This window comes from Macrobrachium rosenbergii, chromosome 40, assembly GCF_040412425.1.
Source record: "Macrobrachium rosenbergii isolate ZJJX-2024 chromosome 40, ASM4041242v1, whole genome shotgun sequence".
Lineage (NCBI taxonomy): Eukaryota > Metazoa > Arthropoda > Malacostraca > Decapoda > Palaemonidae > Macrobrachium > Macrobrachium rosenbergii.
Window position 1 is genome coordinate 24,962,666 of NC_089780.1, and position 14,091 is coordinate 24,976,756.

General features: G+C 35.6%; 2 protein-coding genes across 2 annotated transcripts; one reads left to right on the forward strand and one right to left on the reverse strand.

Moving 5' to 3' along the window:
- The first annotated feature begins 5,882 nt into the window (after nt 1–5,882).
- LOC136825964 (CD209 antigen-like protein A) lies at nt 5,883–7,821 on the forward strand. The gene is made up of 3 exons (XM_067082827.1): nt 5,883–6,002; nt 6,959–7,144; nt 7,361–7,821. Exons 1-3 carry the CDS (start codon nt 5,939–5,941, stop codon nt 7,600–7,602), a joined length of 492 nt encoding a protein of 163 aa, XP_066938928.1. The 5' UTR covers nt 5,883–5,938; the 3' UTR covers nt 7,603–7,821.
- Nucleotides 7,822–12,017: 4,196 nt separating this feature from the next.
- On the reverse strand, nt 12,018–13,762 carry LOC136825965 (C-type lectin domain family 17, member A-like). Its single transcript, XM_067082828.1, has 3 exons — nt 13,660–13,762; nt 12,537–12,722; nt 12,018–12,319 (listed from the first exon to the last, which is right to left on the reverse strand). The coding sequence occupies exons 1-3, from the start codon at nt 13,721–13,723 to the stop codon at nt 12,165–12,167; spliced, it is 405 nt and encodes a 134-aa protein (XP_066938929.1). The 5' UTR covers nt 13,724–13,762; the 3' UTR covers nt 12,018–12,164.
- Between the last annotated feature and the right edge of the window lie 329 nt (nt 13,763–14,091).

The following is a 14,091-nucleotide window of genomic DNA, read 5'->3' on the forward strand; positions in this document are numbered from 1 at the left end:
ATAAATAAACTAGAGATGAGTCGAGTTAGAAAACTATCTGTCGTGCATAACGAGAATGAAACGGGTTGTTAATTAGAGGCAGGACGAAAGATTTTGGGAAATGTGTCAGGACCAGCTGGGGATGATGACGAGCCGGGTACAGTAGGTGAGTTGTTTCAGAAATAAAACCTCGATGTTCATGAGGTTCAAATGTCATTCAGGGGTTGAGCAAAAGATCGTTTTGTGAATGGACGTCTTCTTGGGGTATATAGACACACGTGAAACATACAGAGAATTCTTCACTTGGAAACGGTAGTTTCATTTTTTCAGTAACACTGATGTTCATGCGGTTCAAACATTAATTACAGACTGAAGGAAACATTTTTTTTTGTTTCAATAACAGAGATGAAAGAATCTTTTTTGTTTGTTGGTTTTTTTTGAAACACGAAAGACATAGAAAAATTTTTCACTTGGAAACAGTAGGATTTTTGGAAATAACAGGCTGATGTTTATGTGGCTCAAGTTGAAGAAAAGTTTTTATTTAAACATTTTTATTCACCAAAAGTGTATGCTTTTTTTCATCAACGAAAAGTTTATGAATATTCTTTATTTTATTTATTAGAAACAAATATGACATACAGAGAATTTTGGAAATGAAATAATGATGTTTATGTGCTTCAAACACCAGTTAAAGAGTGAAAAGGCATTTTTTTTTAAATCAAATATTCAAAGAAAGGAAACGAACCTTTTTTGTGTCTATGGAAACACATAAGACATACAGAGAATTCTTCACTTGGAGACAATAGCCTTTTTGGAATAAAAACACTGGTGTTTATGTGGTTCAAACATAAAGCAAAGATTGAACAAAACAATGTTTTTTTATATTCAAAAAGTGTATGAATCTTTCATGTGGCTTAACTGTAGTAGCCTTTTTCGGAAATTAAACAGTTTCTACTGGATGAATGTCAAAGTTTATTATATATATATATATATATATATATATATATATATATATATATATATATATATATATATATATATATATATATACATAGATATACTCATGCATTCTGCATTTGTTTTACCTCAGAGTAAGAGCGCTTTGATCATACCCAGTCAGAAGCGACCCAATCCTGAAATACTTCTAAACAGAAGTGCTTGCGTTTCGAAAACTGTCCCTCAACAGGCAAAGATACTTGCACTCATAAATTCCTGAAGAAGGAGGAGCATGATTATGAGGAACGTGATTCCATTCCGGATTTACACGAAAGATCCGGATTCATTTGCATCTGAATGGCGCCGTAACCCCTGGACCACACACTGACAGCTACTGTATACGGTTTACCTCCATCAGATGATCTCAAATGTTTCCATAATGCATGTGAGTTTTTTAATACGTTTTAAATACTAAATATTAACTAATATATATATATATATATATATATATATATATATATATATATATATATATATATATATATATATATATATATATATATATATATATATATATATACACATATATATACATATATACTTACATATATATATATATTTATATGAATATATATATGTATATATATACATATATATATACATATACATATATATATATATATATATATATATATATATATATATATATATATATATATATATAATATAAATATATATATATATATATATACACTATAAAAAGTCAAACCCACCAATTACGTAAATGACAACAATATAACTTTCGAAATGACCATCTCACTTCCTCATCAGAATACTGCTAATTAATTTTTCAAAAAGAGACTCAAAAAAGGTTTGTAAAACAACAAAAAACACGAATAAAATAACATTTACCCTTAAAAGAAAATCCCTCGTACATAAAATATCTCACGACCGATTAACCATTCAAATTACAGTTAAGCAATATAATTAACCAATGTAATTAACCAATGTAATTACAGTCAACCCAAATGTATCACACTGCCTTGTTAATATGCCGTAATTACTCTAGTAAATAACAATAGGAGCCCTCACCAAAGGGCAAATGTACAAGGTCTTCTTGCCCTAATCCATCGGAAATGATTGATAATCAATTTTCTGAATCTCTCGATTGGCCGGAAATGACTGGACTTTTGTTTGGACCAGAAAGATTATGAAAATATATTAAAGAAATTTTTTTTATGAACAGGTTGATTGATTGTCCGGAAATGACTGGACTTCTGTTTGGACCAAAAAAATTATAAAAATAAATTAAATAATTTTTTTTATAAACACGTGGATTGATTGGCCGGAAATGACTGGACTTTTATTTGGACCCCAAAAATTATGACAATAAATTAAATAAATTTTTTTTTTATGAACGCGTTGATTGATTGGTCGGAAATGACTGGACTTTTGTTTGGACCAAAAAATTATGAAAATAAATTAAATAATTTTTTTATGAACGCGTTGATGGGTCGGAAATGATAGAGTTGTTTGGAAAAAAAAAATGAAAATAAAATACACAATTTTTTCTGAAAACCTTGACTGGTCGGAACTAATTGACCTTTTCTCTGGACAAAAAAAAAAAAAAAAAAATCAAAATAAAATACATAATTTTTTCTGAACACATAGATTTGTAAGAAATAATTAGCCTTTTGTTTGGAAAACAAAATAATTAGAAATAAAACAAATACAGATTTTTTATGAACACCTTGATTGGTCGGAAATAATTGGCCTTTTGTCTAGACAAAAAATTAAAAATAAAATACACACATTTTTTTTCTGAACACCTTGACTGGAGAAATATCCCTTTACGATGTCAAATAAAGATCCAGAGTGTAAAGTATGAGTATAACGTAATTTGGGAAAAATGAATATTTTATGTGTTGAGAGAGAGAGAGAGAGAGAGAGAGAGAGAGAGAGAGAGAGAGAGAGGTACAAGCAACACTGGATGAAGGATAAGAATGTAAAGATGAAATCAGCTTTTATGAGAGAGAGAGAGAGAGAGAGAGAGAGAGAGAGAGAGAGAGAGAGAGAGAGAGAGAGAGAGAGAGAGAGAGAGAGAGAGAGAGAGAAATGAATGTGACTTATATACATCCCAACTAAATTCCACTTTTTCTTTACCCAGTACAAACTCAGTTACAAATATAAGCTGCGTGAGGCATAAATGAATTCAAGCTTATACCTTTAGCTTAAAGCTAGATCAAGCTGAATGGAATATGGTCAACAATACACCTATGAAAATATAAAAAAACATTTCGACGAGTGAATGAGAGAACATTCTTAAACAGGATAAATTTTATCAGCCTAAAATACATTCTTGCGAAGCAAAGCAAAGCAGGATGATGGAGTTTCCACACGAAAGTCATTACCATAAACTGAAAATATTACTAGGAACGAAAGTGGGTCACAAGTGTCAAAAACGCACCACGGAACGAAGGTCAGACGAAGTGGGGTGCTCTAATATTCTGGTGTGACATTTAGAAGCCAGAGATGTAGCTCTGTGGATGAGAGCGTGATGTACAAAGAGTGTGGTTAATTCAATCAGTCTACCTGGGATTCGTCTGCTCAGTATACTTCTCAGGGTAGGTAAAATGTCAATTTTTTTAAAGTGAATAGTCTTAGAGGTCTTAGGTATCCATGTGTGTAGGTGTAGGATATATATATATATATATATATATATATATATATATATATATATATATATATATATATATATATATATATATATATATATATATATATATATATAATTAACTCACAATCACGTGTGGAACAGAAGTAAATTTCTGACTCACAGCTGGATCGAACCCAGGTCTTTCAACTGAAAGGCAAGGGCACTGCCCACTAAGTCATACAAGCCATCAAAATGACTTGTATGGCCTAGTGGGCAGCGCCCCCTGCCTTTCAAATTGAAAGTCCTGGGTTCGATCCTGATGTGAGTCACAAATATATATATATATATATATATATATATATATATATATATATATATATATATATATATATATATATATATATACAGCATGCTATCTAATCTTGCCTAACACAACCTATTCTTTCGATTAATTACAAAATAAAGAACACGAAGTAATTATGTTATTACCTTATCTAGCTTAACATAACCTCACCTTAACCTAAGCATCCCCATCTAGCAAGGGAACTTTGCTTCATTCCCAGGGTGAAACATGTCGGCAACTTATCGCACAGACGTCGCAAATAACCTGAATACAAGTCAACGACGTATTGGTAGTTCAAACGAGTGTTCCGTATGATTATCCAGCAACAGGCCAAAAATCCTTTTGCCATAGGTTTTAGATATGAGGGAACCCCTCGCTTAGATGTATACCTATCGGGTATAGCTAAGACATTCGTTCCATTTTTGCTCAACTAAGCATTCTAAAGGTTCCAGCTAAATAGTCTGATGGTCGATAGTCACTAAAGAAACAAGAGGTCTTAACGTAAAGCTAGAACAGTGGGTCTTACCCTTATTAATACCACGGCCCATTTGGGAGTTGGTCCTTCCCTCCACGACCCCCTTGCATCTATGAGTAAAATGCCCAGATTGAAAGGAAAAAAAAAAAAAGAAAAAAGAAAGGTTTTCTTGGGATAGGGAGGGAGGTCAATAATTGCAAAACATGGCAAGAAGCCCAACGAGTCTAACTAGAGTAGTAGACCACTGTATAAGAATCTAACGTTATAAGGCGATACGTTTGCATTTTTTCTATAAACTTCTGAATATTAGTTCCTCACTCTTGTTAAGAGAATAACGAGTATAACGAGAGAACTTTTAAATTTTCCCCAGGGCTCGCGCCTCCCCTGGAAATTGCTGACGCCCCCCCCCACCCCGGGTGAGAACCATCTGCGCTAGAAAGAGTACAGTGACGTTATTTCTAGGTGCGAAATAGTGAGATTAGGAAATGGTGTTGAATGGAGGAAACAGGTGAAACATAAATTGAATAAATGAGGTTTGTACAGTCTGTAAAATGAGGAGCTCAGAGGATGGCTTTGGCCATAATTAGAGACAGACAGACAGACAGACAGAGAGACAGGAAGTCGTGAACAGACAGAATTTATTCTTTAATCTTCGCAGCTGAACAAAATAAGGAGAAAGTACTGATTTTATTGATTATGATTTCCCTTGAACATAATTCCATAATTGCATTAATTGCATTTACAAGTATGAAAATGATTACAGTTATTGCAATGCATTCCTACCCAAAGACAATTCTCCTTGTATTTTAACAATTTACATTTTTATATATTTCGTTATTATTTTCTTAAGTTACTTTTTTTTCCTGATTGTTTCTTCATTGTATTTCCTATTTACTACTTTCAAAGGAGCACCATATTTTTAGAAGCTTGAATTTCTAGTCAGTGGCCCCTGTGGGCTTGCTCCATCTTCTTCTTCTTAATAATAATAATCTTAATAATAATAATAATAATAATAATAATAATAATAATAATAATAATAATAATAATAAATAATAATAATAATAATAATAATAATAATAATTTCTTTGTATGAGATACTTAGGCATTATTCCCTACTAGTGATATTCGAGAGGTACGAATCATATTTGCATTATGGTTGTTTTTGTATCTGACTTCTCAGAGAGAGGGAGAGAATGATGTCACATTGGGACCTCCAAGATAAGCTATTTTTATATACTGTATATTGCCTTATCGATATTCGTTTTTTGTACAATATCCCTTACTGTTCGTAGTCACCCGAAGTATATTGCGCGCTTAACTTTATTTTTTAGCTTTTTAGCTTGATAAAAATAAGTTTCACCAGCTGTTTCTCTCGCATGCAGCTGCTGAAAATATATAAATTTGAGAACTTATCTTCTACTTTTGGGAATTTCCTATGTTTTTTACCCGTTTTTGTGAATTAACGGGTGGCAGTAGTCGCATGTACCCGAGTCTCAAACGACAATATATAAATGAAGCAGAAAATTTCAATAATAGAGTAACAGCCAAGATGATGGAAAGAAGAGTCTACATTGTGCTACTTTGTGTGCTACTTTTTGCTGCTGCATCTGCAGGTAACAGTGTCCAATGTTCCATACTGTTGCTGAAAACTTTGAATTTTTGTCATAACCACTTTGAAAAAGTTGATACTTTTGCCTAGGAACTTGGCATTCATATACCTGCTCTTAGGCTTCTTTGGGTAAACATACAGCTAAAGGTGCATCCACACTAGAGTAAAACATGTCACAAACATGTCGGACACTTTTCGTATACATATCAACAACATGTTGAAAACAAGTCAATGTCGGTAAGTGGAGAAATAGTCTTTAGCCATTGCGGGAAGATCGTACGAAGCACTGTTTAGAACTACCAATAATTTGTTGGTTTGTATTCAAGTTATTTGCGATGTTTGTGCGATAAGTTGCCAGCATGTTTTACCCGGTCATGAAGCAAAGTTCCCATGCTAGACAGGGATGCTTAGGTAAGGTCACGGTTTGTTAAACTAGGTTAGGTGACATTACTACTTGGTGTTCCTTATTTTATAATCACTCACTTCACTGATACAATCAGAGATATTACAATTATAATTATCGCTGATATTGTCAATGAAATCGTTGATGATTTTGCTACTTTCGTGGAATCTAGAATTTTTTTATAAACAGCTCGTTACAAAGTTAATTTCCTGAATGACTGTTTGGAGTTGAAATTACACAAATTGCTTTAAAAATGATGAAGTACTGTGTGGATAAACCACATGCATGTGACATGTATACGTGTATGTGTAGTTTATGAAATCATTTGGTCTTGTTATTAGGACTTTGCACTTGAAACGCAATGAATCAAGGTTACTTCTTTTCGTGGCTGTATTTAGATCATTTTTGGATAGGAAACCTTATCTAAATCTATCAGAGGGGATACAGATGGTATATTACATATAGACCAACTCACATTGTTTGTTACCAATGTTAAGGCATAAATGCCGAAAATCCACCTTGACTTTAATGCTTGTATGTCCATTTGCTTTCTACAGTGATCTGCCCAGAGCCCTTTCTTCATATAGGTGGCCAATGCTACTACTTCTCCAGTGTGAATGCTACTTGGAAAGAAGCGAGACAAGCTTGCCTAGGGATGCGTGAAGATTTAGGTGCAGATCTCGCTGTCTTGGACCTGACCTGTGAGGACTACAACGCCGTCTTCAATTACCTTACGACTACAGGTGAGTACCAAGAGTTTGTCAGATCTCTTGCTGCTTTTTTAGTTGAGGATTTTTCAGATACTTAGTTTTTTTCGTGGGAGATTTCTGACTCCTCCACTGTTGTACATACTGGCTCATTCTTCATGCATGCATCCCAGTTTAGTTACTATGGCTTGTCTCAAGTGTATTGCAAAGTTCACTATGTTCAATTCATATGGATCTGCTTATACCCATCAGATATAAAATATTGGTGGCTTGGAGGCACGGACGAGAACCACGAAGACTACTGGATCTGGGTAGATGGAAGGCCTATAGACATGCAGAAGGGTTATTGGCAAGGCGAGGAACCCGACAGGAACGTCAGTCAACACTTTTTGCATGCTTATTACGTACAAGAATTTTACCGTCGATGGAGGATTGGAAATTTGGAAGAAGATAGAGTTTATCCATATGTGTGCCAGTATCGACTCGATGTCTAGGCAGACCGATCATGTTTGTTAATGGTTTTGGATATCAGTTCAATAAAGACACTGAGCAGAAGATTCCTTTCAGGTTAACTGAAACTTTATAGGGTGTAATGGGTGAAAACAAAAATTGCAGAAAAAAAGAACCACAAGAAGTTAATAAGATTCTACAGTCAGGGGCACAACAATAGGAGATCCTCACTCTCTGGATATGTTAGTAAATACTTAAATTTTTTCTTTCTTTCTTTCTTTAAAACCTCTCCTGAAAACCTTTATGGACAGAGTCAACAGACTATAAACCCATGAGGGCTCCAAAGGGAAGTCACCGTACAGAGAGAGAGAGACAGGTTATAGGAAAAGATGATAAATAAATAAATAAGAGGGAACAGAAAATGGAACTGTCACACCTGCAATTCAGGAGACATCTGCAGAGGGCATAAATGAATTTGCCCCTCGCTTAAATATCTAATCAGAAAATTCCACAACTGCACTATGCAAACTATTCCATATTTTAGTTGTAGCCGAGATAAAACTCAAAGGAAACTGAGTGGTATTAAACCTGATGCTAGAAAATGACACACTGTTTGTTGCAGCAACTTGCTTAGTGCTGAGAAGAGTACAGATGAAGCTTGTTGTTGTAGTAAATTTTATGCAACAAACATAATGAACTTACTTTATGTCTATGCCACAAGCCAACACTAAGGGTTGGCAAAATAAACTTGACTGGTGACAAAATTCTATCCAAGAGTTTGAGATAAGAGTCAGCACCTGAACGCTGCACTTGAGAACATTATTCCAAACAAGGAAGAACAGCAGTCAAAACACTTACATATAATAGCTTCATCTCAAAACATTTGAAAACGTTTCCACAAGATACCAACTTTTTGTAAAAACAGAGGAACCAGTATTGCGTACATGCTTCTCAAAAGTCAATTTCTTATCAAGGGTTACACCTAGGATCTTAGAAAAGTCAATGACATTTAAGACTGCACCATTCAAAAGTATTCTGGATCGATTAACCTTCACACTTTGAGTTTTGAGAAGGGTTAAGCTACAGTGTGCCCCAAAGTCTACTCCACTCATGAATACAAGCCAGATGTCTATTCAGGGTTAGATGCAATAATGTTGAAGAAATATATTGAAAAAGAAAGATTTCTTTTCCAAGGTGTGACTGTTCCCCTGTGTTTGCTCGAAGATGTCATCACCAGTCAGTTGATTGTTGTCAAGGCCTCCTGTAATTAAAACTAGTGACACGAAACCCTTTCTTGTGGAAATGACACTACATGGCATCACATGCCATGCCTTTGTAACATGGCGCAATATTTGATTGAATTGCATAAAAAATTTGTTCTGGAAGCTTTGGCGTGACTGTGGAAGTGGGCAGTTATTGAGGAACCAATCAGTATGTAGAAAATAAAAAAACTTCTTATATGGGAATGACAGATTGTCTGTCGTCATTACCTCCACGGAGACAGTGGTATATTTGCCTCCAGAAGAGACTTCCCAAGACAGAGATAGAAACACAGAGACAGAGAGGGCTTTCAGAGGTCGGGCTAAGCAAGTTCCGACAGATTTATCCCCTTCAGACGATTTTTTACTTTCTCCATAAAATTCTTGTTCTGCCCAAAATGAAGAGAAAGCCAGTCCTGCCTTCATTGCGGATGAGATGTCTCTAAGCCCTCCGTGTTTGAAGATGAGGTGAAGCAGTGAGCCCTATTACCAATGACAAAGAAAGTAGTCCTTCCTTTGTGAAGAGAAGTTGCTAAAGCCCTTCCTGTAGGTTTGACAAGAAGAACTAGTCAGTCCTTCCTGTCTGTAGTGAAGACAGTCCCCAGCCCTTCATTTGCACAAAGATTCTTGGAGAAACAGCATTTGCTCCCTCATCCTGAAGACATCCCTTTTGACAGAGTAGCCCGTGGTGAGGACCAGCAATGTCTCTGCTGAGTTCCCAGCCGATTTTGATGACGTCTTTAAGCCCGAGGTCAATCATGAAGCATCATCTCTTCAGCTGAAACCCCAGCCACGAAGGATAACTCACCAACTCACCATTTAATATTTTAAGATTGAATTTTTACCTTCCAACCTGAACCCACATCTATAACTGCTTAGATTTGTTTAATATTATGTTGAATGAGAGCAAAGGGGGAAACAACATTTCATTTTCTTTGTAAATAAGGTTGTGAATAAATGTGTTGTAGTGTTGTGAGTTGTTTTTTTATATTCATTTGTTCATTTCAATTGCTGGTGGTGAAACATTGTTGTTTAGAGTTTGAAAAGAACCTGGAATGATTCCTGAAGAATGTTCCAGATCTCTTCAAGGATCCTGCAACACACACACCTAAGGCATGCAGAAGGAACAACAGCTAGAAAGAGTATAAAAACAACGCTGTATGCAGTCAGTTTGTTCACAACCTTATTGCCACATGAAAATGAAAGTGTAGATCCCCTTTGGACTCATTCAACATAATATTAAAAATTACTACACTGGTCATCATCACAAACCCTTTGGGTTCCTCCAAAAAAATTCATTTGAAATATTAAAAAGAAAAAGATCCATCCAACTGGCTGTAATCTTAGCCTGTGGATAGATGATGCTTCATGATTCACAGGGTCTTAAAGACTGCATCAAAATCTAGACCAACCATTGCTGGTATCTCTGGATCCTCATCAAGAGTACTCTGCAAGAGGGTAGCTATTGACAAGAGTGCATAACAAGTACCAAGGCCTTTATGAAACCAAAAATGTGATGTTGGTAGAAGGTTATTATCTTCAACAAACCTACAAAGACGTTTAGAGAGCTGCTTCCTCAAAAACATTTGATAAAACAGGGGTAATTGAAATCAGCCTATATTCAGAGGGGAATGAGAACATACTTGTCATTTATGTAAGCCAGCAATGTTTTCCTTCCTGCACAAAGACGGGAAGACTTAGTGAGTGCACTTAATCTTCAGAAACTAGTAAAAATCAGGGCTAATGAAATCAGCAGTCATTTTTAGAAAAGATGGAAAGTAAAAGTCCCATTAGGGCCAAAGCACCCATAACTGCCAAGGCCCAGAAGATTGAAGGCAAACTTGAGTCACAAGTTCTGTCTCTGTTTAGGGGCAATATTTTACAGAAGTAAGTTCTGCCTCCTGTTGGGTGGAGTTCCATCAGCTCCTCCAACACATTAAATATGAAGTTTTTTTTATTTTATCCACAGGCTAAGATTGGTTAGAGTTGGTGGATCTTTTATTATTTCAAATGAATTTTCCATAGCAAGGAATCAAAGGGTTTGTGTTACAATGGCATGGCATATGTTTTAATTTCAGGATTTCCACAAGGTTTCTATCACTAGTGATATTGGCATGAGGTCTTGGGAACAAACTCACTGCATACAGCGATGATGCAAACACTTCTAGCTGTTGTTCCTTGGAAAAGAGATCCTTTTTAGGTAGGTTTTGCAGGAACCTTGAATAGAGATCTGGCTTGTATTCATGAGTGGAGTAGGCTTTGGGGCACACTGTAGCTTAACCCTTAGTCGATCCAGAACAATTTTGAATGGTACGGTTTTAAATGTCACTGGCTTTTTTAAGATTCTAGGTGTAACCTTTGGTAAGAAATTGACTTTCCAGAAGCATATGCTTAATACTGCTTACTCTGTTTTTCAAAGAAGTTGGTATCTTGTGGATATGTTTTGAAATGTTTTGAGATGAAGCTATTATATCTAAGTGTTTTAACTGCTCTTCTTCCTTGTTTGGAGTAATGTTCTCCAGTGTAGCCTTCAGGTGCTGACTCTTATCCCAAACTCTTTGTCATTATTCAAGTTTATTTTGACAACTCTTAGTGTTGGCTTGTGGCATAGACATACAGTAAGTTCATTTATGTTTGTTGCATAAAATGTACTACAACAACAAACTTCATCTGTACTCTTCTCAGCACTAAGCAAGCTGCTGTAGCAAACAGTGTGTCATTTTCTAGCATCAAATTTCATACTACTCACTTTGCTTTGAGTTTTATCTTGGCTACAACTAAAATACGGAATAGTTTGCATAGTGCAGTTGTGAAATCTTCTGATTAGATATTTAAGTGAGGGGTAAATTTATTTATGCTCTCTGCAGATGTCTCCTGAATTGCAGGTGTGACAGTTCCATTTTCTGTTCTCTTATTTATTTATTTATCACCTTTTCCTATAACCTGCTCTCTCTCTGTACGCTGACTTTTCTTTGGAGCCCCCTGAGTTTATAGTCTGTTGACTCTGTCCATAAGGGTTTTCAGGAGAGGTTTTAAAGAAAAAAAATTCACGTATTTACTAATATATCCAGAGAGTGAGGATCTCCTGTTGTTGTGCCCCGACTGTAGAATCTTATTTACTTCATGTGGTTCTTTTTTTCTGCAATTTCTGTTTTCACTCATTACACCCTATAAAGTTTCAGTTAACCTTGAAAGAAATCTTCTGCTCAGTGTCTTTATTGAACTGATATCCAAAACCATTAACAAACATGATTGGTCTGCCTAGACATCGAGTCGATACTGGCACACATATGGATAAAGTCTACCTTCAGGTAGATTTCCGAGCCTCCATCGAGGGTAAAATTCTTTCATGTAAACAGCATGCAAAAGTGTTGACTGATGTTCCTGTCTGGTTCTGCGTGTTCCCAATAACTCTTCTGCATGTCTATAGGCCTTCCATCTACCCAGATCCAGAAGTCTTCGTGGTTCTCGTCCGAGCCTCCAAGCCACCAATATTGTATATCTGATGGGTATCAGCACATCCATATGAATCGAACATAGTGAACTTTGCAATACATTTGAGACAAGTCTTAGTAACTAAACTCGGATGCATGCATGAAGAATGAGCCAGTATGTACAACAGTGGAGGAGTCAGTAATCTCCCACCAAAAATAACTAAGTATCTGAAAAATCCTCAGCTAAAGAAGCAGCAAGAGATCTGACAAACTCTTGGTACTTACGTGTAGTCGTAAGGTAATTGAAGACGGCGTTGTAGTCCTCACAGGTCAGGTCGAAGACAGCTAGATCTGTACGTAAATCTTCACTCATCCCAAGGCAAGCTTGTCTCGCTTCTTTCCAAGAAGCATTCACACTGGAGAAGTAGTAGCATTGGCCACCTAGTTGAAGAAAGGGCTCGGGGCAGACCACTGTAGAAAGCAAATGGACATACAAGCATCAAAGTCAAGGTGGATTTTAGGCATTTATGCCTTAACATTGGTAACAAACAATGTGAGTTGGTCTATATGCAATATACTTTTATTGTCTCTATCCCCTCTGATAGATTTAGATAAGGTTTCCTATCCAAAAAATGATCTAAATACAGTCACGAAAAGAAGTAACCTTGATTCATTGCGTTGCAAGTGCAAAGTCCTAATAACAAGACCAAATAATTTCATAAACTACACATACACGTATACATGTTACATGCATGTGGTTTTTTCACACGATACTTCATCATTTCTAAAGCAATTTGGGTCATTTCAACTCCAAACAGTCATTCAGGAAAGTAACTTTGTTATGAGCTGTTTATGACAAATTCTGGATTCTACGAAAGTAGCAAAATCAACGATTTCATTGACAATATCAGCGATAATTATAATTGTAATATCTCTGATTGTATCAGTGAAGTGAGTGATTATAAAATAAGGAACACCAAGTAGTAATGTCACCTAACCTAGCTTAACAAAACCTGACCTTACCTAAGCATCCCTGTCTAGCATGGGAACTTTGCTTCATGACTAGGGTGAAATATGTTGGCAACTTATCGCACAAACATCGCAAATATCTTGAATACAAACCAACAAATTATTGGTAGTTCTAAACAGTGCTTCGTACGATCATCCAGTAATGGCCAAAGATTATTTCTCCACTTACCGACGTTGACTTGTTTTTAACATGTTGTTGTTGTATACGAAAAGTGTCCGACATGTTTGTGACGCACCTTTAGCTATATGTTTCCCCAAAGAAGCCTAATAGCAGGTATGTGACTGCCAAGTTCCTAGACAAAAGTATCAACTTTTTCAAAGTGGTTATGATAAAAATTCAAAGTTTTCAGCAACAGTATGGAACATTAGATACTGTTACCTGCAGATGCAGCAGCAAAAAGTAGCACACAAAGTAGCACAATGTAGACTCTTCTTTCCATCATCTTGGCTGTTACTCTATTATATTGAAATTTTCTCTTTCATTTATATATTGTCGTTTGAGACTCGGGTACATGAGACTATTGCCACATGTTAATTCATAAAAACGGGTAAAAAATATAGGAAATTCCCAAAAGTAGAAGATAAGTTCTCAAATTTATATATTTTCAGCAGTTGCATGCGAGAAAAACAGCTGGTGAAACCTATTTTTGTCAAGCTAAAAAGCTAAAAAATACAGTAAAGCGCGCAATATACTTCGGGTGACTACGAACAGTAAACAATATTGTCCAAAAACGAATATCGATAAGGCAATATACAGTATATAAAAATAGCTTACCTTGGAGGTCCCAAGGTGAAACCATTCTCTCTCTCT

Excerpts from the sequence above, each read along its gene's own strand:
- LOC136825964 (XM_067082827.1), top strand. The coding sequence starts at position 5,939 with ATGATGGAAAGAAGAGTCTACATTGTGCTACTTTGTGTGCTACTTTTT. Across the intron at positions 6,003-6,958 it reads TTTTGCTGCTGCATCTGCAG|TGATCTGCCCAGAGCCCTTT; the intron begins GTAACAGTGTCC and ends TGCTTTCTACAG. Across the intron at positions 7,145-7,360 it reads CAATTACCTTACGACTACAG|ATATAAAATATTGGTGGCTT; the intron begins GTGAGTACCAAG and ends TATACCCATCAG.
- LOC136825965 (XM_067082828.1), bottom strand. The coding sequence starts at position 13,723 with ATGATGGAAAGAAGAGTCTACATTGTGCTACTTTGTGTGCTACTTTTT. Across the intron at positions 12,723-13,659 it reads TTTTGCTGCTGCATCTGCAG|TGGTCTGCCCCGAGCCCTTT; the intron begins GTAACAGTATCT and ends TGCTTTCTACAG. Across the intron at positions 12,320-12,536 it reads CAATTACCTTACGACTACAC|ATATACAATATTGGTGGCTT; the intron begins GTAAGTACCAAG and ends GATACCCATCAG.